Source organism: Camelina sativa, chromosome 4 (assembly GCF_000633955.1).
Source record: "Camelina sativa cultivar DH55 chromosome 4, Cs, whole genome shotgun sequence".
NCBI classification, from domain to species: domain Eukaryota; kingdom Viridiplantae; phylum Streptophyta; class Magnoliopsida; order Brassicales; family Brassicaceae; genus Camelina; species Camelina sativa.
This window is the reverse complement of record NC_025688.1, coordinates 11,925,283-11,950,740: the sequence shown is the minus strand read 5'-3', so window position 1 is coordinate 11,950,740 and position 25,458 is coordinate 11,925,283. Positions and strand designations below refer to the sequence as shown.

General features: G+C 34.1%; 3 protein-coding genes across 4 annotated transcripts; 1 reads left to right on the top strand and 2 right to left on the bottom strand.

Moving 5' to 3' along the window:
* LOC104780324 (histone deacetylase HDT1) lies at window positions 1,546-3,505 on the bottom strand. Its single transcript, XM_010504822.2, has 9 exons — window positions 3,395-3,505; window positions 3,085-3,155; window positions 2,773-2,987; window positions 2,639-2,658; window positions 2,501-2,557; window positions 2,350-2,411; window positions 2,037-2,190; window positions 1,873-1,945; window positions 1,546-1,775 (listed from the first exon to the last, which is right to left on the bottom strand). The coding sequence occupies exons 1-9, from the start codon at window positions 3,405-3,407 to the stop codon at window positions 1,712-1,714; spliced, it is 729 nt and encodes a 242-aa protein (XP_010503124.1). The 5' UTR covers window positions 3,408-3,505; the 3' UTR covers window positions 1,546-1,711.
* Window positions 8,143-9,378, top strand: LOC104780323 (putative phytosulfokines 6). Its single transcript, XM_010504821.2, has 3 exons — window positions 8,143-8,455; window positions 8,553-8,617; window positions 9,060-9,378. Exons 1-3 carry the CDS (start codon window positions 8,380-8,382, stop codon window positions 9,168-9,170), a joined length of 252 nt encoding a protein of 83 aa, XP_010503123.1. The 5' UTR covers window positions 8,143-8,379; the 3' UTR covers window positions 9,171-9,378.
* On the bottom strand, window positions 12,176-18,817 carry LOC104780322 (kinesin-like protein KIN-14F). 2 transcript variants are annotated; one of them, XM_010504819.2, is made up of 18 exons: window positions 18,561-18,817; window positions 18,031-18,215; window positions 17,136-17,299; window positions 16,908-17,054; window positions 16,385-16,771; window positions 16,169-16,237; window positions 15,840-16,067; window positions 15,619-15,700; window positions 15,439-15,534; window positions 15,183-15,362; window positions 14,884-14,990; window positions 14,598-14,776; window positions 14,321-14,485; window positions 13,976-14,229; window positions 13,712-13,875; window positions 13,432-13,626; window positions 12,609-13,330; window positions 12,176-12,532 (listed from the first exon to the last, which is right to left on the bottom strand). In XM_010504819.2, the coding sequence occupies exons 2-18, from the start codon at window positions 18,125-18,127 to the stop codon at window positions 12,382-12,384; spliced, it is 3,387 nt and encodes a 1,128-aa protein (XP_010503121.1). In that variant the 5' UTR covers window positions 18,128-18,215; window positions 18,561-18,817; the 3' UTR covers window positions 12,176-12,381. The 2 variants fall into 2 exon arrangements, with proteins under 2 accessions (XP_010503121.1, XP_010503122.1); XM_010504820.2 differs by having other exon boundaries at window positions 18,031-18,161.

Below are 25,458 nucleotides of genomic sequence, written 5' to 3'. Positions count from 1 at the left end.
GATGTGTAATATTGAAACTTTGTAGCTTATTATACATGTAACTCTATGTATGTCAAGTTTTAGCCACATATTCAATAGTTTGGCTCATACGTTAACATGAGCCAGGCTAGATCTAGGGTTTGTGGTCTTTCGAACAGCTAATTTGAAAAAGTACTTATGAAAAGAATCTACAGTACTTCAAACTAAGTTCGAGAGACTGGCTCTTACTTCGTATAATGGTTAACTATTTCCAATTTTGAATCCTTCCATAAAGACTTATCTTATTCGATATATCAATGTTAGTGTGATAGCCCCCGACTATCGAGAATTGCGACATAGATTTGAGCCTGAAATATTCACTTTTACCTTTTATTATGTTTTGTTCAAACTCGAGCTTTGTTTTGTTTGTTTCAGTATATTTATCATACAGAGAAAAAAAAAAAAAAAAAAGCTTGCAAAAATCTGTATTTTTGCTCTCTGATAAACATGGAGTAGTGAAAACTATAAATTGGAATAAACTAGAATTGGAAAAGCAAAGTAATTACAACAGATGAAAAAAAGAAGACTTCTAATTAAAGATCACCACCAAACGATTCAACCCTAAAACCAAGGTTTAAGTCTTCATCTCCAAGCCATCTAGTCTTGAGATTACTCAACGCAATACCTGAAAATCCAAACAATTCAGCCCTAAAAGGCTAAAACCAATCTGTGTGGTTTAATCTTCATCTCCAAGTAATCTAATCTCGAGATTTTATAACGTTTCTTCGCTTGATGAATTTGTTGAACCAAGAAGAAAAACGGAGGAGAAACAGGTAGACACAAAACTCCCCCGAAGAATCCGAACAGGTTCAGGAGCAACAAGACCAAAGCCAAGAAACCACATAACATAGCCATCTCTTTGTCAATCCTTTTGATATCAATGGTCTTATCGCCCGACGACAAAGTAGGGTCGAATGATGCATATATGATTCTGTTAACAGGTAAATACCAATTAACACTTGTCATCATGATAGCCAGATGCCTCATCGTCTCACGATAAGTTGCTTTCGAGATCTGGAAGGTGTGGTAATCGATCATCATCTTAGGAATTCCTGTTTGACCAAGTACCACCATCCATAGTGAAAACAGCGTTGCAACAAGGATAAGATCGTATTTGATCGCGAGTTTGATGAAGTCTGCTTCGGATGGAATCAATTTGTGACTAAATCCTACTTGTTTTATCGTTTTTGATAGAGAAGACAGTTGCGAAATCTTTGAAGAAAGTGAAGATAAAAGAGACATTGTTGGAATTGTGAGTGTGTTTGTAAGTAGAACTCTGAAAGAAAAACCTATTTTGGTGATGAGATGATGAAAGTACGTATAAGCTCTTAGTATATCTGCTGAAAAAGGAAATTTGCCTATTCTAACAAAGAAAAGCTAATTAATTTCTAAATTAAAGAATAGTCCTTTTTTGTTGACCTGATTTGACCGGCTCAACCGGTTCCTAAAAATTATTGTGTTCCGGTTTAGTTAGTGTGAATTGAACAAGATTTAATCTTTTAATTCATTTATAATAGGTACTAGTGATTAGACTCCAACTGGCTTTCTTTAATCAAAACTTGTTATCCAAAAAAGATGAGAAAATCCGGAGGTTTCATAAAGACTAGAAGCAAAATTCCATAGATATCATAATGATCCTACTCAAAAACCCAAAACAGAGGAATTTGGTTGATAAGCTCTCTAAGAAACCACTTCACTTGGCAGCAGCGTGCTTGGCCTTGTTGTGAGACTCAAGTGCATTACCTGAGTTGAACGTCCTGCCATTAAAGATCAGCCAATAAGAAAATGTTATCACACGCATAAATATAAGCTGAGTGAAGAGAGAGTTGGATAAAGAGAGTGAGAGAGGCTCACTTCTTGCATGAACCACAGGAGACTTGACTGGCTGACTTTGGGCTCTGGTTTTTTCCACCCTTCTTCTTCTCATCTGTGCCAAAGAAAATAGGCAGGTTCAAATCACTACTTATGTTTCCCAAATTAAGTGACTAATAATGTAAAAGAATGGTTTGTATCTCTACCTGTTTTCTGAGGAGTAACTGCTACTTTCGCCTTCTTTGATGACACAGGTGTTTTAGGGGCTTCTTCATTTGCTCTCTTCTTGCTTGATACAGGCTTCTTAGGTGTAGGTGTCTCCTCTTCTTCCTCTGAATCCTCATCATCATCAACAACCATCTGCAAGAATCATGACACAAGAATGTCTCACTAAACATTTCTTGAAAAAAAACATGTCCCATCTCCTCACTCAACAAAAGAGACAATTCAAACAGAAAGCTATACATATTACTGTAGTAAAACAAAGAGACAAATCACAGAAAGCTATAGAAAACTCACTCCATCAGCTGGCTTTGCATTCTTTGTCACTTGTGCAGGCTTGGCCTTTGGTTTTGCATTCCCTGCAAATGAAATTCATTATTTACCAAGTATCAAGACAACAAATCAAGACAGAAAGTAGTAGTCTCTGCCTAATGGCTAATATAAGTACCATTAGCGGTAATGGTGGCAGGGACTTCTTCAACCTCTTCCTCTTCCTCCTCTGAATCTGTCAAAACAAGATTTATAGTGATTCATTAGCAACCAAGCTAATATCACAGTCAGAAAGTGAATCAAAAGTTAGACTCACCAGAAAAGTCTTCTCCATCAGTGAAAACACACAATCGATTAAGAGTTAAGGAAATCACCATGGAAACAGAAATCAATAGAGAAACTATCTAAACCAAACTCAAAAGTTCCAATAAAAACATCATCAAAGGATATTTATCTTCAATGTTGGGAGATGTGTATCCAACAAAGTAAAGACTTCCTTTTCCCCAGTTGTGAGAAAGCTCAAACTCTTTCTCGAATACCAAATCACAGAAAAGCTGAGGGATGTTCTCAGTTGAAAGGTTTCCCATGACAAGTTTCTGGTCACCAACCTTTACATGTACAGACACAAACTCTTCCTTCTTGTTTTTACATTCTCCAAGTGATACCTACACACACACAAATCACAAAGAAAGTTCTAAGATTGTTACAATGAACCTTCAAAACTCTCAGAATCAAATCTAATTGTTACATTTGATACTAAACCTGAGAAACGTGGATAAGACTGTGTTCTTCAGGAGTCACTTTAACTGGCTTTCCTGGTTTAACTTCAATACCTGATTACATCATTTACAAACAAAAATCAAAATGAGTATTTTTAAAACAGCTTTAAGTTATTCCCTACCATTTCCTATTACAATATATTTATTATCCAATCGATATTTCAACTTAAAAAGCCTAGATTAAGCTACAGCCACAAGAGAGCTCAAAAACAGATTATCCTAAAGAGGTTTTAGAAAAAACAACTGAGACAGAAATCACTGATTAAACGACTCAAAAAAGAGAAGATTCTTACCCCAGAACTCCATAGCTAAGAATCGAGGTTGAAAAGTGTGAAAAAGATGGGATTTTTAGGGTTTATGACAGCTAAAGAAAGGAAGAAGAGAAGAAAGGGTTTCGAGAGAAGAGTATTTATAACAGAGAGAGTTTTAAGTTCTTGGTCTTTCTTTAGGGTTCTTTTTGCGACTTCGAACCGAACCGAACCGAACCGGGAATCCGGTTTTTTCAGTTAAAGAGTCACCGAATAAAATTTGGTTTAAATCGGTTCGGTTATTGATTCGATTAATTCGGTTTTTCCCACTTTTAAGAACCAATCTCAACCGAATTCAATTGAATTTCACGAAATTTTACCAAATTCTTTTACATCCGTGCACTAACCGGCCTATAGAAATGATGTGGTTGTCCTTCGATCTTATTTAAAGGACTACATATTTACTAAGAGGGGTTATTGGTTTTATGATTTTAATGGATTTGGAAATTAAAAAAAATGATGTGTTATTTAATTATTGATTTTAAAATACTTATCAAAATTATGCGTTATTGGTTTTATGATTTACAAATACTTGTTAAAATCTCATTTTATTCATTTAATGATTTGTTTTTGGATTTCAAAATCCACAATATGTTTTAAATGGATTTGTATGGATTTGAAAGTGTAAAATAGAAAGATTCAAATCCAAGGATAAAACATATTATTTCAAAATCCAGGTGTTTTGATTTTTAGAATTTACAATTCCATATGAATTTAGAAATCACCTCTCCAATAACAACTCCTAAAGGAGTAAAGGTATTCTAATCAACATTTTCATCTCTGTCTTCATACCTTGACCTTAATCTAGTTATCTTTCATTTCAGAAACTTGTGATTACTCCTGTGAAGAAAGAGCTGGGTCTTGTATTCAAGTGAAATCAAAAGAATGTGGTTAAATGACTAAAGTCTATTGTGTTACTGAAATAATGCTTCTTTGTCTCATGGTGATGGTTTACAATAAACCAACATGGTTGTCTTAATGTTTGTTAGTCGATGAAAGCAACTCTGGTATCCAAAACGGGAAGTGGAGTAGTTTTACGTGTGTACCCTGAAGAAAAACGTTAGCATCAAGAACTATATGGCATCAATCTCAAAAGAACCATTTGGGATTGGTCGGATTATATATAGTTTGTACGAGCGTTGTTTCAGCAAAAGGCCAAGCAAAGCAGGGGATGAACAGTTGATATGTGTTCTGTTTCCCTCCTCTTGTAACACCCATCAAGTGCATGGTTTTCCCCGCTTCTTCAGAACCAACGATTTGAGGAAACAGTCAAAGTTATTTCCCAGGAACTCGCTTCTGTTTGCATCTCATATAATATTGAAACCACTGGTACATAAACAGAATTACAAGTTCTTAAACTTTTGAAATGGATCGGAGCAGAGTGAGTGAAGACGTAGCTAAAGAGAGGTGTTCCACAATGTTTACCGTTTCAGCCCGCTCCGCTTAGGAAGGCACGCTGTAAATCAAGAGACCCTTTGCTGCCCAAGTAGTTCTCAATATCGCCTAACCTAAGAAAGACAATGTCAAGAAGCTAATCAACACATTATAGGATGATTCTAATACCTTACTTGGGGAGAGAAGCAATAAGGAAACTGAAGCTTGAGACGCTCAAGTTAAGAGAGAGTCTCGACGCTGCCTGAAATGAGACCTGACCAGCTGACAAACTCATCCATTTTATCCTTTATATACTACAACAACATAACACTTCCATTGAGTGAGAATTAATCCTTCTAGTTGTAAACTGATCAGGAGTGAAAGGACGGTAGAGAAGACTTGCAGAGCTAACAACAAAAAGGTAAGGTAAGGGAAATAGGGAATAACTCATGATTCTTAACAGAGAAAGGATTCTTATCCATGCAAATTCTTATGTTCAAAGAAAATACCAATCTTTTTCTATATCTTCAGTTAACTTTACTCAATGTATCAGTTTAGAATACATTATCATTTCAGATGTGAATGACTGATACAATTATATTTTGTATGTAGTATTATTAGTATCGGTGTGAGCAGATTCCACTCACCTGCTACATTTATATAGTGTTTGTTTCTGTATTTATATAGATGTAAAGGTTATAAAAGAGTTTTATTTTTGTGATAAAGATTCCACGAAGTAAGTGGTGTCTTGTCCTTGTCGTTGCTAAAGAGATAAAAAGCTTTAGGGTTAGGGTTTGTCTCCTCAAGGCGTAGTAAGTGAGTGTCCCAAAATATGTGAGTTTATATAATCATGCCTATAACGTATACATCAAATTATGATCCATCCTTCTTGATAGAATATATGGATCAAAGTAAGTTTTATAGATCTATGCAGTCATTCTAATAGAACTTTTATGACTTTTTTAGTGGTATTAGGCATGTAAATTAGAGCTAAAGCTCGCGGCTGGTCCGGCCCGGCCCTGAAAAACACTGGGCTCGGACTTAAATATATATGTCCAGAAAAAATCGGGTTTTTTGGACTCAACTCGTTTGGGCAATAGGATTTTTCGGGCTTAGCCAGACCGGACTCGGGTCAGCCCGAAAAGCCCTTTAACAAATCTATTTGTAATTTTTTGTTAACATTTTTGTTTGATTGCAATATTTGATTAATAATTTATTGTAAATAAAGTTGTAAACTCTAATCCTAGTTTTTATATTTACTTAATTACCACACTTAATACTTTTGAATTTTTTATCTATGATGTTTTATATGAATTATATATTGGTTTATTTGGTTAAAGTATCGAAATTTTATTTAGTTTTAAACTTTTTTATTAAATTAAGTTGGTTGTAGTGAATATGGATGAGTTATTAAATTTTTGATTGATTTGTTTTATAGTAGACCTTCAAACACTACTTTTTAAGGCTTATAAGTTTGAATTTTTGATCAGTAAGATAAGCCCGAAAAACCTTGTAATTCTGTTAGGACCTGGCTCGGACTTTAAAATATAGGCTCAGAAATATTTCAGGCTGTGCTCAAATATATGTGGGCTTTACGGGTTTCGGGCTGGCCCGGCCCAGCCCAGCCTGATTGACACCCTTAAGTGGTACGCATATACGTTGTACCAAAGTTAGCAATTCCCGAAAACTTGCATGTTATAAAGTCATTGTTTGGTGTGCACAAGTCATGGAGTATCAATTAGACGAATAGAAGAAACTCTAACTATATTGATTTTAATTCTCAAGAAATACTCTAAAATACTAAGTTAATTAAGTTTTTATTTGAAAAGTATTTGAAAAGTATTATCACTATTGACTATTGTTTTGTATATTTTAGCCCAAAATACCACTACCACTAAAAATAATTTTTTAAGGATTTATAATTTAAAATTTTGGATTTGAGTTCAGGGTTTAATTAGCTTGTAGGGTTTAGGATTTAATTTTGAAGGTTTAGAGTTTAATTTTAGTTTTTAGTACTTTTGGAAAATGTCTCTTTGTGGTATTTTTGACAAAAAAAAATAGTGATGATATTTTTGAAACAAAAACTTATTTTAGTGGTATTTGAGAATTATGCTTAACTCGTTTTATTTTATTATGCATTGTTTTATTAATTAATTAATATTGAAGGTAATATTTTTAATGTATGTTTTGAAAATATTTATTATCTTCGATGCCATCAAAGCTAAATATTGCTAATAATATAGTATTCAGACTAATATGCAAAATATATTTTTCAAAATTGGACTGAGATTTTATCATTGAAGCAATTCAACTTAAAAACTTCATTTTAAATTATGTGCTCTCCTTAGATTCTTTGGTGGAGATGGTACCTAAAACGTCATCCCCATTGTTTGACACCAGTCAAAATATAAGATTTTTACCTATCAAAATGGTATGTTGTTTGTACTACCAATTAAACGTTGTGTATATTGTTTCGTTCTATCTCGTTGTTTTCGTCATCAAAGTGTACTATTGTTTAGATGTCAACTTTTTTAATTTGCATTTACATTTTTCTTTTGGTACTGGTATGACATCGACATAAAAACAGAATAAATGGTGTAGAGAGGGAGAGTGACTATATAGCATTAAAGGACAGTCGTAGTGTTGCCACTTACGTAGGTTTTGCTGGTTTTGCTTACATGTGTTGTGCAATTTCGTCCACAACTTTTGTTATTTGTTAGATATACTGTATTTATAGTTTCTTTTTTCCGTTAAAAGTATTTATAGTTGTTTGTTATGGTTTTAATTTCTTATTCAATGCTACTAATTACCTGCCAACGTTCCACCATTTTATTAAAAATATAGTTATATTTTTACACTACATATGAAAACATATTTTTCTTTGAATTTGTTGTTAATTTACCATCTTCAAAAAAAATATTTATTACTAATTTACCAACTTAACAAAATTCCAGACTTAATATCATCTTATAACTAGTGTTTAAATCTGATATATATTTAATATAATATAATAATTATAAAGCAAAATATAGAAAAGAAAAAGAAAAAAGAAAAAAACAAAAAAGGTTGAACAGAGAATGGGAAGAGGGATGGGAAACAGCTGTCAAACAATGTCGGAAGAGTTGACTTAGATTGGAAAAACTCTGACAGAACAGGCGAGACTTTAGCATTAGTATGTCTAAGATTTTGGTTGGACCACACTTTTTCAATTATTTAGTGAAACTTGGCACTCACCCGAATTACAAAAGATTTCCTTGTCCCCCTTAATTTTAGTTTTAGATATTGGCTCATATTAATCAACTTAAAATCATACTATCTCATTAACATTTTATAATTTCAATACAATAATATGTGATTTGTATACATTAGAATCAGTGTTGAGGACATAATTTGGCATTTGACGACATTTGTTAAGTTCCCATTTAATTTGATAGTTTGATTCAAATTTGAGATATTGAACTAAAAGAAAAAAAAACTTAACCAAAGTAAGAAAAAATATATAAAAAAAAGGAATCTCAGATCGACTCGGTGTATATATATTCGGTATATGACTGTCACAAACTTCTTACTTTCTCTTTCTCTCTCAGCCGAAGAACATGAAGCAAACCTTGTGCCTTGTTTTGTGTGTTCTCTTCCTCATTTTATCAACAAGTTCCTCTGCAATTCGAAGAGGTATGTTGAATAAAGTAATGATTAAGTTCCTTACAGTTTTTATTATCAGTAATACTAAATCATCTTCCTTAAACTCGCAATCTTAATATACATTCAGGAAAAGAGAATCCAGAGCTGAATCCAGTAGTCTCAGCTACATCGGTTGAAGAAGACTCATTTAATGTAAGTCCATCTAATTTTTTATCCCTAAGATAAATTGACAATTTGCTAACTTCTTTTTTTTTATTATTTTTTTTGGCCTAAAACCATATATAACCACCTAAAAGATGCAGATGTATTGCCAAGAAAATTTTTGAAAGTTGATTTATTTTATTTTATTTTTCCTAATGATAAATCGTATCAATGTTTTACTGTTCCTAAACCGAAAACTTGAAAGAAACCAATATTTACTGACTTAACATGTAACTAAAGATAGTATGAGGAACTCAACGGTGTGTTTAATTTGTATTTCATCCTAATTGTACGAAAAAGTATCTCATAATTGCAAAATCATAGAAATTAAAGTTCTTTTTTATTTTTTTTTTGGTAAAATTAAATTAAAGTACTTAGTAATTATATGGAGAACCTTAACCTGTGAGTTTTTTTTTTGTCTTTATAAAAATAGAAACTGATGGTGATGGATTATTGTGGAGAAGGAGATGAAGAATGTTTGAAGAGAAGGATGATGACGGAAGCTCACTTAGACTACATTTACACACAGCACCATAAGCACTGACATTATAATTAATTTGCCTACGTATATGTAATGTTATGTGTTGATGTTACTTAGATATATAATAAGTATTGTATATGAGTCCTATGTGACAGAACAGCTCCAAGAAACCAATTTTTTGTTTTTAATTTCCTAGCTGAGTTTGTTTTATCAGCTCTCATGAAGATTTCAAAAATTCTAGGTAAAAACACATCTATCATGGGTTTATTTAGCAGGCCGTCGTTTGTTTATTCGTAAAGCCCATCATAAATTTCTTGATCTGCCAGGTAGGAGAAAGCAATTTTTTTTTTTTTTTTTTGTGCACCGGAGAAAGCAACTAAACAAAGAAACCAATTTTTTGTTTATTCGTAAAGCAAATCTTTGTTTAGTTGCTTTCCAGTTAAGACTTGGATGAAATCTCCGGTTTAAGGAACAGCTCCAAATGAAAGCCTGTTTCTTGGAGCTGTAAAAATTGGTTTGTTGCTTTGTTCTAGGTTTTCAGTTCGACAATTATCAAGTTTCTGACTTAACAGGCTTTCATTTATTATTAAAAACTCTAAATTAAAAGGTACGTGTTGAAATCGCAGTAATGTTCAAGCCATCAACATTGTGCTTTTGCCACATTGGAAAAATAAGTAGGCTTGATTCTACGGATTCTCTACTATTCGTGTGTAGTTTTCTTCTTACCCAAGAAAAGGAAAATGTCTTAGTTGAATCCATGATCGACTTTTATAAGGCTTCTTTTATGTTTTTTATAAGTAGCAGAAGACTTTCTGAGATGAGAGTCTGAAACAACTGGTAGTGGGAACAAACACCTCTGCTTTTTTTCCAACCACTACTGTAAATATTTAAAAACTAAAGAACTGATAGAGGGTTTATTTGTAAACAAACCCTTCCAAAAATAGGCGTATGCCGCTTAGCACAGAGAAGACACGATATTCTTTAGTAAAAGGCGAAAGAATAGTTCGCTTTGTCTTCACTGCACGGCTCCGTGAGTCTTTAAAACCAGTTCTTGGGTCATTATTTATACTACAGTTTACTTACTGTTCATGAGTCTTGATACCGATGTGGGATAATAGCAAATTAGTCCATACAATGCCTTTCTGAGTCTACTAACTAGATGTGAAGAAACTGATCACCCTGCGAAGGTGTAAACTAAACCCGACTCTAAATCTAGAATCGTTTTCCATTCATAAAAGCATTCCCCACATCTCACTGGAACTTAGTAATCAAGGGCTACAGTAAGAAAGTGATAAGCCGTATAGCGTCTACACTAGAAGGAAGTCACGTGTTCCTGCATCTTGAAGGAGGAAGAATCACGTGACTAGTCTGTTGTATATAAGCTTTGTTAGCCATTTTGTAGAGTTTATGCATTGTTTGTTGTATGTTGAGTGACGTATGTGTCGCTTAGGGAGATAGAGTTGATGAATCGGTGATGTGCCGGTGGCTCTATTCTTTGTAACAGTGCATCGGAAGTAGTAGATAAGAGTTTACACATTGATTCTTATCAGAAAGACAAGAGAAAGGTAAGATGCCGTGGTGATCTAAGCCGTCAACGAGCAATTTGTCTCAGTTGAATCCAAAGAAAGAGGGCGATATTTGATTGGGTGATCTGGGCTTTAAAGCCCGTTCGGATTAAACCCAATTATATTGTTAATGGATCATCATCAGCCATCTCGGAGCTATAGTGAGAGGAATGAATCCCATTCCCATGTTCGATAAGCTATAATCGAGATGCTCGTATCGTAATGCTAGGCTCGGCTCCTTATCTATTTTAGTAAAATTGTGGTTCAAGCTACGTTGAGAGACAATCGAACAAAAATGGACCAATATAATCGTTTTCTACTTCAAAACATTAGAAATGCTGAAGAAAATAAGTATATTACTCTTTTTGCTGTTATTACATAAGAATGTGGAAATCCACAAATCAATTTTCACAGGAAAGTTTGAAAATGTTGGACCAATGTGCTGCAAGACGTTTTCGGCTATGGATGCGAAATGTTGGCCAAAAATATTTCCGCTAAATCCGTTCTTCCCTCTTCTTAAAAGTGAATGTTCTCGCATCAATGGAGCCTGCTCCAACACACAAGTGAAGTAAACGCAAAAAAATCTTTAAATTTGGGTTATTCCTTATAGCTTTTACGTCCAATTCCTATCAGTCATGAAAGATATTCACGAGTATGGTTTGGTTGTTATCATTGTCCGTAACAATTTAAATTCAAGAAGCTAGCAATAGCATGATCTTTACAACTTTGATATCTATTTTCAAACTATTTTATTGTTAAAAAGTTTGCAGTTTCAAGTGCCAGTGACTAAAAATGAACTACAAAAGAGATTTCGAGAAATGAAAATTTTTCTACCTCTGTTGGTCACTTCGTCGAGCAGCTCATGTTCATTAGAAACTGTGAGGGAACAAAAAAAAAAGGAACCTGTCAGACCGCCGTGCGACCACCCCGGCAAGGTAGAACCGAGCCGAGTAACGATCCTCTACAGCACCGGATGCGTCCGAAGACAAATCGTGGCCGTTAATCACGCTCTGATCGCACGGTCATGGTTCATCAACCAGGGTTAAGGGCCTGTCTCCTTAGAAATCAAGGAAACAGAGGTACGAGCCTATAGAACAGATCCTGTTCAAGTAAGGTCGTGACCGAAGTTGCTCTCTCAAAGTCATATATACAACAAGTGTTTTTCTTAGATGAGCGATGTGGGATGTTTGTACTCTTGTAATGTGAATTCCATCGTAATAGTAGGTGACACGGGCCAAGGCCCACTTATTTATGTATAAATCCATCACTGGAGAGAAACTCCTAGTTCTTCTTTTATTTATTGTATTGATAGTAAATGTATTAACTATTAACGTTCCAAGATTTGTTACAATTGTGTTAATAGTTAATACTGTATATATAGAACCTACAGTATATAGAAATCTAATGTCAAACACAAGGAACATATATTGTGAGTTGTGACTCACTCTGTTTTTGCCGGATATCTAATTATCTCAATGAACAATTTAGTTAGCAAAGAACCTCAAGAAGAATAAATCTATCTTTTCGTGGCGTGGGACACTCGTCCATATAATAAACGGAACGGTTCAATCTCAGTCACAAGACTCACAACTATGGAGTAAAAGAACATAACAAGACCAAGAAAACCCAACTTCAAGTTGTGAATGTACAAGGGATAATGATTTGTGAGGGATTTATGAGATAGGTATATTGTAGTTTTGGATATGTTTCTATGGTACCATGAATCTTGCATGATGCGTTGAACGGCTTCTCCTGAACTCGGGCATAGATATATTAGGGCTATTACCTTCTTTGATATGGGCTGTACCATCTGAAGGCTTTTCATCCACGAGTGATGTGTCCTCATGAGCATAAATCGCCCTGCGCGGTATATATAAATAAAGTTAACACTTGTTTGAGTATACGTAGTGAAAGATCTTTTGGAGTTCATAGTAACCTTAGTTTGTTGTTGAGGGAGCTTTTGGACACGTTTCTTTGGGAATTCTTCGATTTCAAGGGCGGTTCGTTGTCTGTCTCTGAGGAATCACTCTTGAGTGTTGAGTCTGATTTGTCACCGGCACAGAGGTCAGAGAACAGGCTGATACCCACGTCAAAGTTTTGAAATCTTGAGTGTATCACATTGTGGTTGTTGTTCCCCTTTTGGGTCTGATAATTTCCTACCTTTGCTTCAGAATCTGCCTCAGAACGTAAACTGATCCCAACGTCGAGTTTCTGAAACCTACCTGGCGATGATTGCTTTGCCTTGGCTTTACTGCTCTCGGCTCTGGTCTTCTTAACACCACCTTGACGTATATGAAGTGTATGCCTTATGAGCTCCTCCTCGATCTCAGGGAAGAGCTTTCGAGCACTTAACTTCTGATGATTGTGAAATGTCTCTGAAGTGATTTCTGCTGATGGGTTCAATGGAACAGTTGCAAAGGATTTGGCTACTGGTACTCTAGCTGGAAAAGGTGTTCTTGCAACCGGAAGGTTTTGAGTAACTTCGGGCTTATTCCTACTTTTAATGGCAGATCCTCTATCTGTGGATAGTGACCTCCTATTCGGACTCGGATTTAACCTTTCTTCTGCTAGATTCGGCATCCTCGGGCTTGCTTCTCTGTTTCTCAGTGCAGATGGAAACCCTGACTTTCTCTGCTTGCCAGTTGAGCAACTTCTGGTCTGCAAATGGCATTCACCAAACTGGTTAGATAATAGTCTCTATTTGCCAACTGATCAGTTATAAAGTAAAAAAAAGAAAACTAGTCTCTGAGTGGTTTCACCTCGTAGCTTCTGGTACTGTCGTTTGGCTGTGGACTTGCCTCAACCTTTGTTCCAGCCACGTTACCATTTCTTGGGAGATGGAAAGGAGAAACTGCTCTTGCTCTCTGACATTCAGTTGTGTTCCGAATGCTACCTGATCGCAATTGTTCCAGCTCTGCTTCCTTCTTCTCCATTGCCGATTTAAGGCTAGATATCTGCAAATGTGAAAGAAAAAACTGTTACCACATATTTATTTCCTTTTGTGCAACGAAAATTTAAACGGGTGTCATATGTATATACCTCATCCTTAAGATCTCGAATTTCACCGGTTTCCTTGTTTGATCGAGCTGCTCCAAGTTCAATAGATGCAACCCTTTGGGCAAACTTAAGGGTACTGATAGTCTCTCCTACCGCGTTAACTTCAGGGTTAATATGCACAAACATTAAAGTTTTGGCTTGACCACCTGCACATAGTTTCATAGATGAGAGATGAAGCTACAAAAGAAAACAAAACTGAACTGGTGTAAACGAAAATGACTTGCAAAACCTTGTCTTAGTGTTTACCTAAGGAGTCCTGCAAAACTTGTGTAAGCTTGCTATTTCTGTAGGGAATGTGGGAACTCTTTTGTGCAAGTGCATAGATGACATCTCCTAGTGCAGACAACGATTTGTTTATGTGTTGAGCTTCTTTGAGTCTCTCGCCTACAGCTTCAGATTTCTCTACTCTTTCACTTCCAGCCAAATCCACTAGATGAAGGCAGCCTCTTAAAATGGATCCTGAGGCCAATTCTTTACCTTGGACGTGAACGGTCAATACACTGCAGTTGAATATAAGCAGTTCAACGACAATTACATGATCATAGGAACAGTTTAGAGCTTGAATTACGAAATTGAACTAAAAAGAATTACCTATGAGAACGGCTGCTCCTCTCATTCAAAGCAGTAGCGCCCACTGCACGATTCTTTTGGCCAATCCTCATCAAATCAAGAACATCTCGAGTATTAGAAACTGGAATCAAGCTTGCGTCCGGTACATTAAGGCCATTGAGTTGAGAATTATTGCGTATATCTAATGTGAGAAGCTGGTCAAGGATTACGGGACTCTCAGAGGAAAAAATCGAGAAGAATATGTTAATATATGAATAGAACTCAAGAACTCTTCATTATAAAGTATATGAAAGGATATCTTCTAGAGGAACCATCACTGACTAGTAAGTCTCTAACTTGTTCATTATAAATTTCGATCATTTGGACTCCAATTTCATAAGTCACCACATGTGTTCTTGCATTTGAAAGCTGGAAGAGATCACGTAGAGCTCGGTAGTTCACGCCCCAAGTAGTCTCAGTCATCAGATCTGGCCCACTCTGTAAGAAAAAAAATAGAGATAAACCATTCAATGTCCAAGGAAAAATAAGAAATTAAAATGTCTGATGGTTTATGGGAGTAACTGTGCTAGCTCATATGGTCATACCATTGTATATGTTTTCCCTGAACCAGTTTGCCCATACGCGAAGATACAAACATTGAATCCGTCGAGGACAGACCTTATTACCGGTTGAGTGTCAATGTAGATTTGCTCTGGTAAGTAAACAACCAAATATCAGTATGATAGACAATAGACAAGAAAGCATCATGAAAATAGTTTGGTGGTGCAAAAGCAACCAATACTAAGCTAAGTCATAAATAACAAAAGTCTCAAAATATCTTAGTGAAAATTAAAATACACTTGTAGATGAGAACATCGATGGAATAACAAAACATAAAACATACCTTGTGAGACATTCTGTCGAAATACTTTGTTGAAGGCAAAGATTTTTCGTGCATTATTTTCCTGCTTGAAAGGATTATTAATTATAATATTACCATTTTCTCCAATATAATCCACAGTTGATTGCATATCTTTTTGTTCTTGCAAGAAAGGTCTGACTCTGCAGTAGACTCTAATGGTCCCTATAGTACATCGAACCATAAGTCAATACACTAAAGACCTACTAAACATCAAATGCAAGGATTTAGTAGGTGGTACCTTTGAGATCTTGGACCTCATTGTAAAGTAAGCGATTTTCCTCCAGAACCTTGTGGTAAGCAGAAGATGTAACTTCCATGGATTTAACGTGATGAACTGCCATAGAGGGTAATGATGATTTATCATGTAATTTTTTTACCACCAAAAAGATGAAATTTGGGTTAAGAGAAATTTCATTACCTATTCTTTGAAGTTCTTCCTGCCATTCTGACTGCATCTGTTCAACTTGGCATCTTGTTTCCACAAAATTTGATTTTACTTCCTACATGAGTGTAACGAAGAAATGAATCCATCTCATAACAAAAAGTTTCTCATACCATTCGAGAATTAACCAAAAGAAAAGGTTCAAAACTCAAGAAGCTCAAAAATTCTAGTATTGCAAGAGAATTGTAAATTCTGACCTCCAGTTCTTTCTGTTGAACACCAATAGCATCTGCATGACCAGGAGAAAACTCGCGGATGCTTGGTCTAATAAACTCTAGCTTTCCGCCACATTTACAAAACTTTGAAAACTCCTTTTTCACCAGATCTTTTCTGTGCTGAAGATATCTGAAGACTGCTTCTAGAAACCCTGACCTTGATAGATCTCCATTATCACATTTCAGTATCTTCTTTAGAAACGAGCCCAGCTGCAAGTATACCATAAACTAATTATAAACCCCAGAGAATTGTCTTAACATTACAAAAAAAAAAGAATCCATGAAGTATGTATATGAAAAGTGAGTAGTACCTGAGTCCCCTGAGAAACTAGTATTGCAGAGAAATCCTTAACTACCCTGTTGAGCAAGCTATCGATCACCTATAAACGTAATGAAGAAGTGAAACAGAGATCATCCTTCTAATCTTTATAAAAAAATGATTCACCAGGAATGAAATGTATCATTGTTGCATAACTAAATACAGAGTAACAGAGCAACCAAACATAACTTAAACATGTCTTACCTACCATTTCATTTAAAGGCAGATCATTAGACCCATCACTCTCTTTGATATAAGCCTGTAGAAGCTGAAGCGCGAAATGATCAAAAAGAAAAGCCATGGAGATTGCAGTTTCAGATTCCTCAGTCGAGATCTCATTAGAAAGGTGAAGAAAATCCAAAAGCTGGTCATACTGAGAAGAAGACTCAGATTCATCCAAAGATACAGACTCATCAGTAGTGGTGCTTTCACTACCAATCCCATACTGCTGCCGCGGAGAACTACCTTTTGGATTGAATGAAACAATCCTCACAGTCCCTCCATACCTCCATACTCCCACTCCACCAGCTTGTTTCCACTCGTAAAACCCTTTCAAACACAAAATGCAATCTACTACCTTGTTCGATGATCCTCCCTGCACAACAAAAAAAAGTAACAATCTTTCACCACATAATCATTCTCTCGGGAATTTCATCGAACACAACATATGCGTACGATCGATAGCCAAAACATAAAGTTTAATCCACATGATTTGATGATAAAAATAGAACCTTTTCGAGATCAGAAGCTCCAAATGTTAAAAGCTGCATATCCTCTACAGCTTTAAGAAAGTTCCTCATGTTCTCAAAATATTGAATTGCGGATTGAGCCGCTCCGTCGGCGTACTGTATAGCTTGCGTAATCGGATTCTCCACCACCTGATTCAGTAATCACAGGAACGTAAACCCTAGACCGTTGCATTGGAGGAGTAAGAAAAGATTAGAAAAAAAAAATCGGACCTTTAGAACGGAGCCGGGATTGACTTTGTTGAGGACGTTGCAGAGAATGAGTCCGTTGCGGAGGGCGACGGAGAATTCGTCTTCCGACGGTTTTTCCGGCAGTGTCTCCACTGCGCCTTGGTCCATTTGTCTCAGCCATGCCACCGCTTGGTACCTTCTCACAGCTTTTGAATTTTTTTTGACAATTCACAGACACAAACACATTAATTTATTAGTGTTTCTCGGAAAATGGAAAAAGAAACTTGACGCGGGAAATGAATTGGGCTCAGATAGTGAGTGAAAGCCCAATTATCTATCTTAGGTTCTTAATGGACTTCAGAAGAGTCCACATTTCATTATTTATTTCTAGGGAACCAAACCAAACAAAACGGAAACCGATATTTTTTTATTTTTTTTCTTCTAAACAAACCAAAATTTTATTATAATTAACTAGAAATGTCACTGAAATTTTTATACGGGATCATCTGAACCAAATCCAAAGTTTATTTTGCTTTATAAATTTTGTTTTGTTTGTTCCTTGTTATAAAAAGTTTGAAGTAGTTTTTGGGAGACGATACAAAATTTGAAAAGTAGAAACATTTGACTATAGATTATATTGATACGTCGTAACGTATTACGTAAATGTATATCCACCAAACATAAAGTAATAATAGTTGTGCCGTTGTGGTGGGTTACCCTCTAATGAAAGCCATTTTCATAAAGCAATTTCTAAACGACTTTCTCTAATTCAAATCCAACGTATTTTTTTTTTTTTGAATCACAAAGCTAATTAACAATATGGTCCATCTTCGACTTCTTTTTTCTTTACTTTATATGATTTTTTAATCTTTCATATTCAACAGTTTATAAAGAAAAATAAAATAAAAGAAAAAAACAAAGAAATGATGAGACAAACCTGTTTCTTCAGCTTTTCGTTGTGCAAGCTCATAATCTCCATTGCTTGTGGACGACACCACCAAACCTTTTAATCCTCTCATTACTTCTTGTGGCATTTTTTCACCTTTCTTCTTTGATTGTCTTTTTTTGCTGTTGAGTTAATTTATTACTTCGACCTTCCACAAGATTGTACTATAGTAATTTCTGAAAACACGGTTTCATCAATATACATTTCTCAAGTTTAATCCATTTTGCATTTTACACAGAAATATTTTTTTTTTTGGAGGCAAACCATATGCTGACGTCATAGATAATATTGAGTGAGAAGACCACATTGTAATTAAATAAAATAATGTAAAATAATCAAATATGTAATCCATTAATGAAGAAGTGATAGATCTCTATTATCTCTATAATTTGGTTGACTAATTTTCACATAAGAAAATGATTATCAAACATTTCTGACAGCAAGATCAGGAATTCAACAAAATATATCGATGATTCAAACTAGATTTTGAAGAAGTGGGAGTAGAGAGAACTTGTACGAACCTTAATTAGAAGAATAGAACATGAAGGGAGGAGCCAATCTATGGATGATGTTGAACCAAAACAAGAACTTGGGACGATGAGCTATTGGATGTCGTAACTTCTAAGATGAGATAGAGAGAGTGAGAGAGAAGAAACGAGAGATTTGTGTAAAGGAGAAATCAAGAGTTGATTAGCTGCCTTTTGCACCTTTGTGTATTTTTTTATAACGGGCAGAAGATAGGGAAAGAGAGACGTGTGTAGAGAAAATCAAGTGTTGTTGGTTCACTTGCCTTTTGCTAATTTATTCCGTTTTTTATTTACCCCTTAAAACGTCAAAGCGTATTTCTACTATTTATCGGGATGCATAACACTATACTACTAATTTATTAGTATCTTTCACAAATAGTGTTGTATAATGTTAAAACTTGTGAATAATTTTTTTATATATATAAAATGTCATAAAAAATGTTTGTTTAATTTGGAAAGTTCCAACCCTTCTTCCAAAGAAACCTTATTATATATTTCTTTAGCCCTCTTTATCACAAATCGCTAAAACCCAAATTGGTCACTGGATCACTTCTTAACTAGATCCAATACTAAATATCTTTTTTTTTTATATCCATATATTTTTTCAATCCACCAAGGCACCAACTAATCACATCTTTTTAGTTCTTATATAAGCGCCACATAATTGTCAGAAAATACCTCTATTTTGGTGTTTCAAGAACCAATGTGACCGTACGTGGACAAAAGAAAAACAATGTGACAAACTGACAATGTTATGTCTGTAAAGATACTTTGTTTTAAAAAAAAAGATACTTTGTTTCATCCTAAAACCAGCGTAAAGAACCAAATTACATACTCCTCATTGCTCATCAAATCGCCTACCATACGCACTAAAGATCCAATAACGATATATTGTTCGATGAAATTACCATCCAACAAACAAACTTCAATCGTTTTCTACAGATTTGAAAACCTGACTGGAAAAAATTCACCTTACGTTTTAATATATTTGTCGGACATGAATGGTATAGTAAGTGTACATACATTACTTTTTTATGGTGGTGAATTGTAATCACTGGTTAAAACGTAAAACCCACTCCTCTTCTTGCAGATTATGAGATGGTTGACCTTTAAAGTATTAAAAGACAACACGTGGCGACCATCCGTAGGAGTCAGCTAATGAAAATTCTAGTCGTACGTCGGCCCACCTGATACCTCACTAAACAGCATGATATGCCCTAAAACAATTCCGCCCTTTTCAATTTTCATCTTCATATTATAACTTTTGTATATTTTGCTTTCATCATCGTATTTTAGTTTATATATGTGTGACTTTGGAATCAATTTATACATATATGCGACTTTGGAATATATATATGTCTTCAATTTGTTAGGTGAAACTATTTTTAAGAACTAAGAAATAAATATTCCCTCTGTTTCAAAATATAAGATGTTTTGAGTAAAACACGCAGATTAAGAAATAAACACTTTAAAAAAGTTTAACCAGTCACAAACCAAACTGCATAAAATAAAGTATTAAACTAATCTAAAAGTTACATAAAAACTTGAAAATATCCTATATTATGAAACAAAAAACTTCTCTAAACATCTTATATTATGAAACGGAGTTATATTATGAAACTAAGGGAGTATAAAATTTTGTCTTTTCAAACACCGAAATAGAGAAAGAAGAGAGAAGATAAAAGGGCGGCCAGCTCTTTCAAATTATAATCACTTGGTAAAGCCACTCGAACGAGAATAATATTATTGAATGAAATCTAATTTAATATGAGTGAAGTTTTAGATATGTAAAAAAAAAACAAAAAGAAGTTTTAGATATGTAAGTACTGTTATACGGAAAGATATATTTGTTCATTGCGATTATGTGACTGTGATTTTTTAAAATTGTACTTTTTTTTTTGAAAGTGGTGGGATGTTTATTTCCTCGAAAATAAAAGAAGAAATCATATAGGAATAGTGGACGTTGGATCCTATGGAATTCAAATGATTACGAGCGGCACAATGAAACTTTCGAGATTGCTTTTTCTTTATTTCTTTTCCAATATTTTCATTAAGAAATAGTATACGATTTTATCTTTTTGTATTTTTCTATAATATTAAATATCTTATAGTATAATAGTATAGATTTATATATATACAAGTTATACTATCATTATCCAAAACTATAAATATTTTTAAACAATATTAATTGGTGTTTTTTTTTTGTCAAACAAGATTGCTTTCATTCAATCAAACATAATAAAGTTCATACAAGCCATAGGTGCATAGGTAGAGAAGCTTAACGCTGAGTACAACAACATAAAAAAAAAAGGGAAAACACTACACAAAGGTAGCTCAAACAAATCGAGAAAGATTCCATGGGAGCTTGGGTACCAAAGCTAAGAAGCAGAGTGGTGCAAGTGATCACACGGTTCATTGACGGGTCATCCACGGACAGGCCGTTGGACGAGTTCATGGTTACTATCATCAGATTGAGTGACGTTAAAAAAGTTTTCAAGACCAAACGTCTTGCCGGCACGAGAATACATGGACTGCCCCGCACGGCGGCAGAGAAGGGGTTGCTGGAGGTTCTATGATTTGAAAAGGGTTGTTTGAAGAGTTGTTGGTAACCACCACTCCTTGGAGCAGGGGTCAGAATGCCAATACTCTGCAATTTTTGGGGGATGAAACCAATATCCCTGAAGCTGATAAATTGTACAAGGGAAAATTCGATAAACAGGGGATAAAGATAGAAAGTGTTGAGGAAGCTTCGGTAACTTCCTCTCTTTGGAGAGGAAATCATATTGTCGATCTTCTTCAGACTTTTACTTTCAAAGTAAGTGGCCCTTCTGAAGCAAGGTAGCAAACGGTTTAGCTCAGGACTTAATTGGGACAGAGTAAGAGGTTTGAAAGGATTCTGGTAACCCCATCTCCATGGAGGTGAGAGCAAAACTCAAGAGATGAGGAAAGATGTGTAAAGAGAAGTTACGCTTAAACATGAGCTTTTGCAAAAAGAGAGATGAGTCAGCTTTTTCCATGTTGGGCTTTTGATACTTTAATGGGCCGTGGTTTAAGAGGTCCACCAGTGGGAACCCTAGTTTCCCTTTCACTGGCAGAAGACACTTTGGAGAGCGGCGGCCGCTGATCGGAGACGAAGTAAAATTTAGCATTGATGCATATATCTCCGATGAGGATGAGATTAACGATTGGTGGTTTTGGCCTAATCGTTGAGCAGAGGAGGAGAACCAGAGAAAAACAGTTGATTCGGTTGGAGAGGGCGTATCCCAAGGAAGACGTTCTCCATAAGTCGAGACTCGATGGGATAATTCTTCGTGGATAGGCAAGAACTCCGTTTGATGAAACAATGACTCAATCAGGGCTGACTTTCGCAAAGATGTGGGATAAAGCAGGTGAAAGATGCGCAAAGCCGGACACCTTCTGTCTCCTTTATTGTTATTTGAAGATTTAGCCATGGATCTAGGGTTTGAAAGGGTTAAAAACAAGATTTCAAAAGGGGCAAAAAAACGAGCAGAAGCTTCACAGGCGTCGGAACACATGTCTAAGAAAGGAATCTTGATATTAGTGGCTGGGTGAGAAAACGAAGAGGGAGTGTACTGTATAATGTCATTCATGACATTTACCCAAATCTACTTAGCTATTAATTGGTGTTCTAGTCATGTTTTTTAGTTCAATTTTTTACTAAACCTAGAAAATTGATCTGCATTGTAATATGTAAATTTTGCGTAATTAGGAATTCGGATTTGTGTATAGCACTAAAATTATCAAATTTCTAAAACTAATTTATAACAGTAGTAAACTACTCTTTGTGTTTCACAAACCATGTCATTTTGACACATTTCATACAAATTAAATAAAAACTTAAATTATATATGTTTAACCCTATTTAATACGTAGTTAATGATTTAAATTCAATGAAATGAGCTTGAAAATGTAAAATGATATTTTGAAAATGTAGAATGATATTTTTTGTGAAACAAAATTTGTTTTCTCTAAAATGACACTCTTTGTAAAACAGAGGGAGTGAAACAATAAGATACTAGATAATTTACCGTGCTGTATTGGATGGGAAATGTTTGCATAAACTTTACTGTAACTTTTTAGTTATAAAATAATAGTAGAAATTTTATATGATTTATTCTATACATTTTATAATTTTTTATATTTAATTTACTTAGTTTCATAATCTGGTTTCAACACGGTACATGATGCAGTGTTCAAATCCATGAATTATATAAATTTGGTAAAATTCATAAAATAAAACAAAACTTGTATTGAAGCGGCCGTGTTAGAAATCTCTATTTAACATTATGATTTTTATTAGTTGTATATATTATATTGAATAAAATTTAACATTTGTGATTTCTTAGATTTAATAAGATGTCAATGCATTGATGTACAGTGCGAATAAATATTTCATAAATAAAATGTAATATTTTATACTTTGAAAATATAAGCAATGTTGTATCTTAGTTTTAAAATATATTTGTCATTATTAAACGAAATAGGGATCCAAATATTTAATATTAGTTTTATAATTGTTCTAAATAGTTTGTTATTGTTTTCTAAGATTTCTGAAAAATAAATGGAATCTGTTAAATACTTTTATCAAATAATTTCAAAAATATTGTTTTCTTATTTTATAAACCAATATAAACTTTTCTTTTATTAGTTATTAAATTAATTAAAATGCGATGATATTTTTTGTAATATGTCACATGATAGTAGGGTTAAACTTCTAACTACATTGCTTAAATAAGTATATAGAGATTATGCCAAGTTTTGTATTATATGTTCTTCTAATTATACTTTAATAGTACAAGATATTATATGGTTATAAGTTGAGAAAGGTAAAGTAAGAAATAGGGAAGCTGAATATATAAAGAACAAGAAAAAAAGATAGCCCTAGCTTGATGTAGAAGTGTTGTTAAAAAAAAAAGGCTTGATGTAGAAGTCTTGTGTTCAGATATGACAAAAGTAAACAGTAAAACAGGTGATATGAGTTTGTAAATTCTATCAAGGACCCTTCTTTTCATTTGTTCTGTTTTTTTTTTCATAAACCAATCAATTAAGGTTAAGACATTGAGATTAAAAACAAAAAGAAGAAAGTAAGAAGTAGTTATGACCGTAAGAATGCTTTGTTTGTTAGTTGGTCGCATGGTCCAGTCTTTTCTTTCCCATCATTTGCGCATGAATCTCTCTTTTATCTGCTGTGTTTACCTTAAATTGCGCAATTATGTCTATGGACTATTATGGGCTGAGCTATATAAACAGCCAAATAATTACTTGTGAGAAGCCTTTGCATAAGTCAAACCTTTCTTTAGTGATAATGTATATGGTTTGGTGTTCGAGATTTTCAATTTAAGACCTTGAGTTGAATAATAGCGGATTTGTGTTGCAAGGATGTGCATGGTAAATCAGTTATTGAAAATTACGATTAGATGTACATATGTGATGTGGAGGCCACCCTCCGGCCTTAGCCCGATCCATCCAAAAAGCCATACCATACAAGTGGCCACATCTTAATTAGTTATTCGAGAGGCCTCATTTTCAAATATACAATTTAGGCGTCATTTACAGTGTCACTACCACCTCCAAGTTTAATCCAAATTATGTTTATGGATTTTTTTAAAAAAATCTTTGCTTACTTTTTTCATTATGTTTGTAAGTGATGTTCTTTTAACTTTCTTGTTTTTTTTTTAGTAAAAACCCCCTTATCATGCAGCAAAATACATTTAACAATAAAGTTCCATCCAAATGTAATTTTTATAGCCTTTTAATTGACCATACAAAAATTACTAGTTTATTTGAACATTATCTTACATATACTGATATTTTATCTCATTAGAATATTGGGTCCAAATCCAAAAGCATATTTGTACTCAAATGTCCAAAACTTAAACTTCTAAATACACAATGGTACAAGTGTCAAACTTCTTCTTCACCTACCTTGTATTCTTTGAACCTAAACAGATTAGCACCCTCTTCAGAGCAGCATAGCGAATTTCTTGTGTATATTAAATGATGGTTCTGAAGCTTTGAAAATCACAAGCCATTTAAAAAAATCCTTAAAACGATTTGCACTATCTCATCAATATGTCAAAACTTCCAAACTTTTAAATGTCACCATATCCAAAATTGGCTCATTCAAATACTTGTATAAATTTGATTTTTCACTATTCACCAATCTTTTGGGAAATGAAAACATAAATCCCTAAAAAATGTATAAAAAACATAAGAACTTAGAATTGAATACTGCTGATACAAGCTGCTAACACAAAGTATCTTTAAAAAGACCCTAAATAGTACTCCTTCCGTTTCAAAATATAAGATGTTTTAGAGATTATTTCATAATATAGGATGTTTTCAAGTTTATATGTAACTTTTAGATTAATTTAATATTTTATATTATGCAGTATTGTTTCTGATTGGTTGAACTTGTTAAAAGTAAAGATTTTTTAATATGCGTGTTTTAGTTAAAACATCTTATATTTTGAAACGGAGGGAATATTATATTCTATTCTAACAAAGTTTAGATTTTTAGATTATGATTTTGTTTTGATACTAATTATTAATTCAGTGTAAAAGGAAATAAAACCAATAAAACTTATATGTATATTTTATTCTTACCATTGGCCAACATTTGCACTTGAAGTCCTCTCAATAGCTTGACTCACACATGCCTCACGTGTACTTTATTTAGAGACAAAATTTTAAACTTACCAAGACAATAAGAGTGGCTTCAACACTAAAAGTTTAGACTTTAAGAGAGATTTTATCAAATACATTAATTATCTGAAGAGTTAATTATAAAAAAAACCACTATTTTTACTGGCATTCGTGGATTTTGCCATTTTTCTTAATTTTTGGATTTGCCATTTTTTTATATTTTAAA

Excerpts from the sequence above, each read along its gene's own strand:
- LOC104780322 (XM_010504819.2), bottom strand. The coding sequence starts at position 18,127 with ATGCCACAAGAAGTAATGAGAGGATTAAAAGGTTTGGTGGTGTCGTCC. Across the intron at positions 17,055-17,135 it reads ATCCCGGCTCCGTTCTAAAG|GTGGTGGAGAATCCGATTAC; the intron begins GTCCGATTTTTT and ends TTACTGAATCAG. Across the intron at positions 13,331-13,431 it reads ACAGTACCAGAAGCTACGAG|ACCAGAAGTTGCTCAACTGG; the intron begins GTGAAACCACTC and ends TGCCATTTGCAG.
- LOC104780324 (XM_010504822.2), bottom strand. Across the intron at positions 2,558-2,638 it reads TGATGGAGAAGACTTTTCTG|ATTCAGAGGAGGAAGAGGAA; the intron begins GTGAGTCTAACT and ends TTGTTTTGACAG. Across the intron at positions 2,412-2,500 it reads TGCCACCATTACCGCTAATG|GGAATGCAAAACCAAAGGCC; the intron begins GTACTTATATTA and ends TTTCATTTGCAG.
- LOC104780323 (XM_010504821.2), top strand. The coding sequence starts at position 8,380 with ATGAAGCAAACCTTGTGCCTTGTTTTGTGTGTTCTCTTCCTCATTTTA. Across the intron at positions 8,456-8,552 it reads TTCCTCTGCAATTCGAAGAG|GAAAAGAGAATCCAGAGCTG; the intron begins GTATGTTGAATA and ends ATATACATTCAG. Across the intron at positions 8,618-9,059 it reads TTGAAGAAGACTCATTTAAT|AAACTGATGGTGATGGATTA; the intron begins GTAAGTCCATCT and ends TTATAAAAATAG.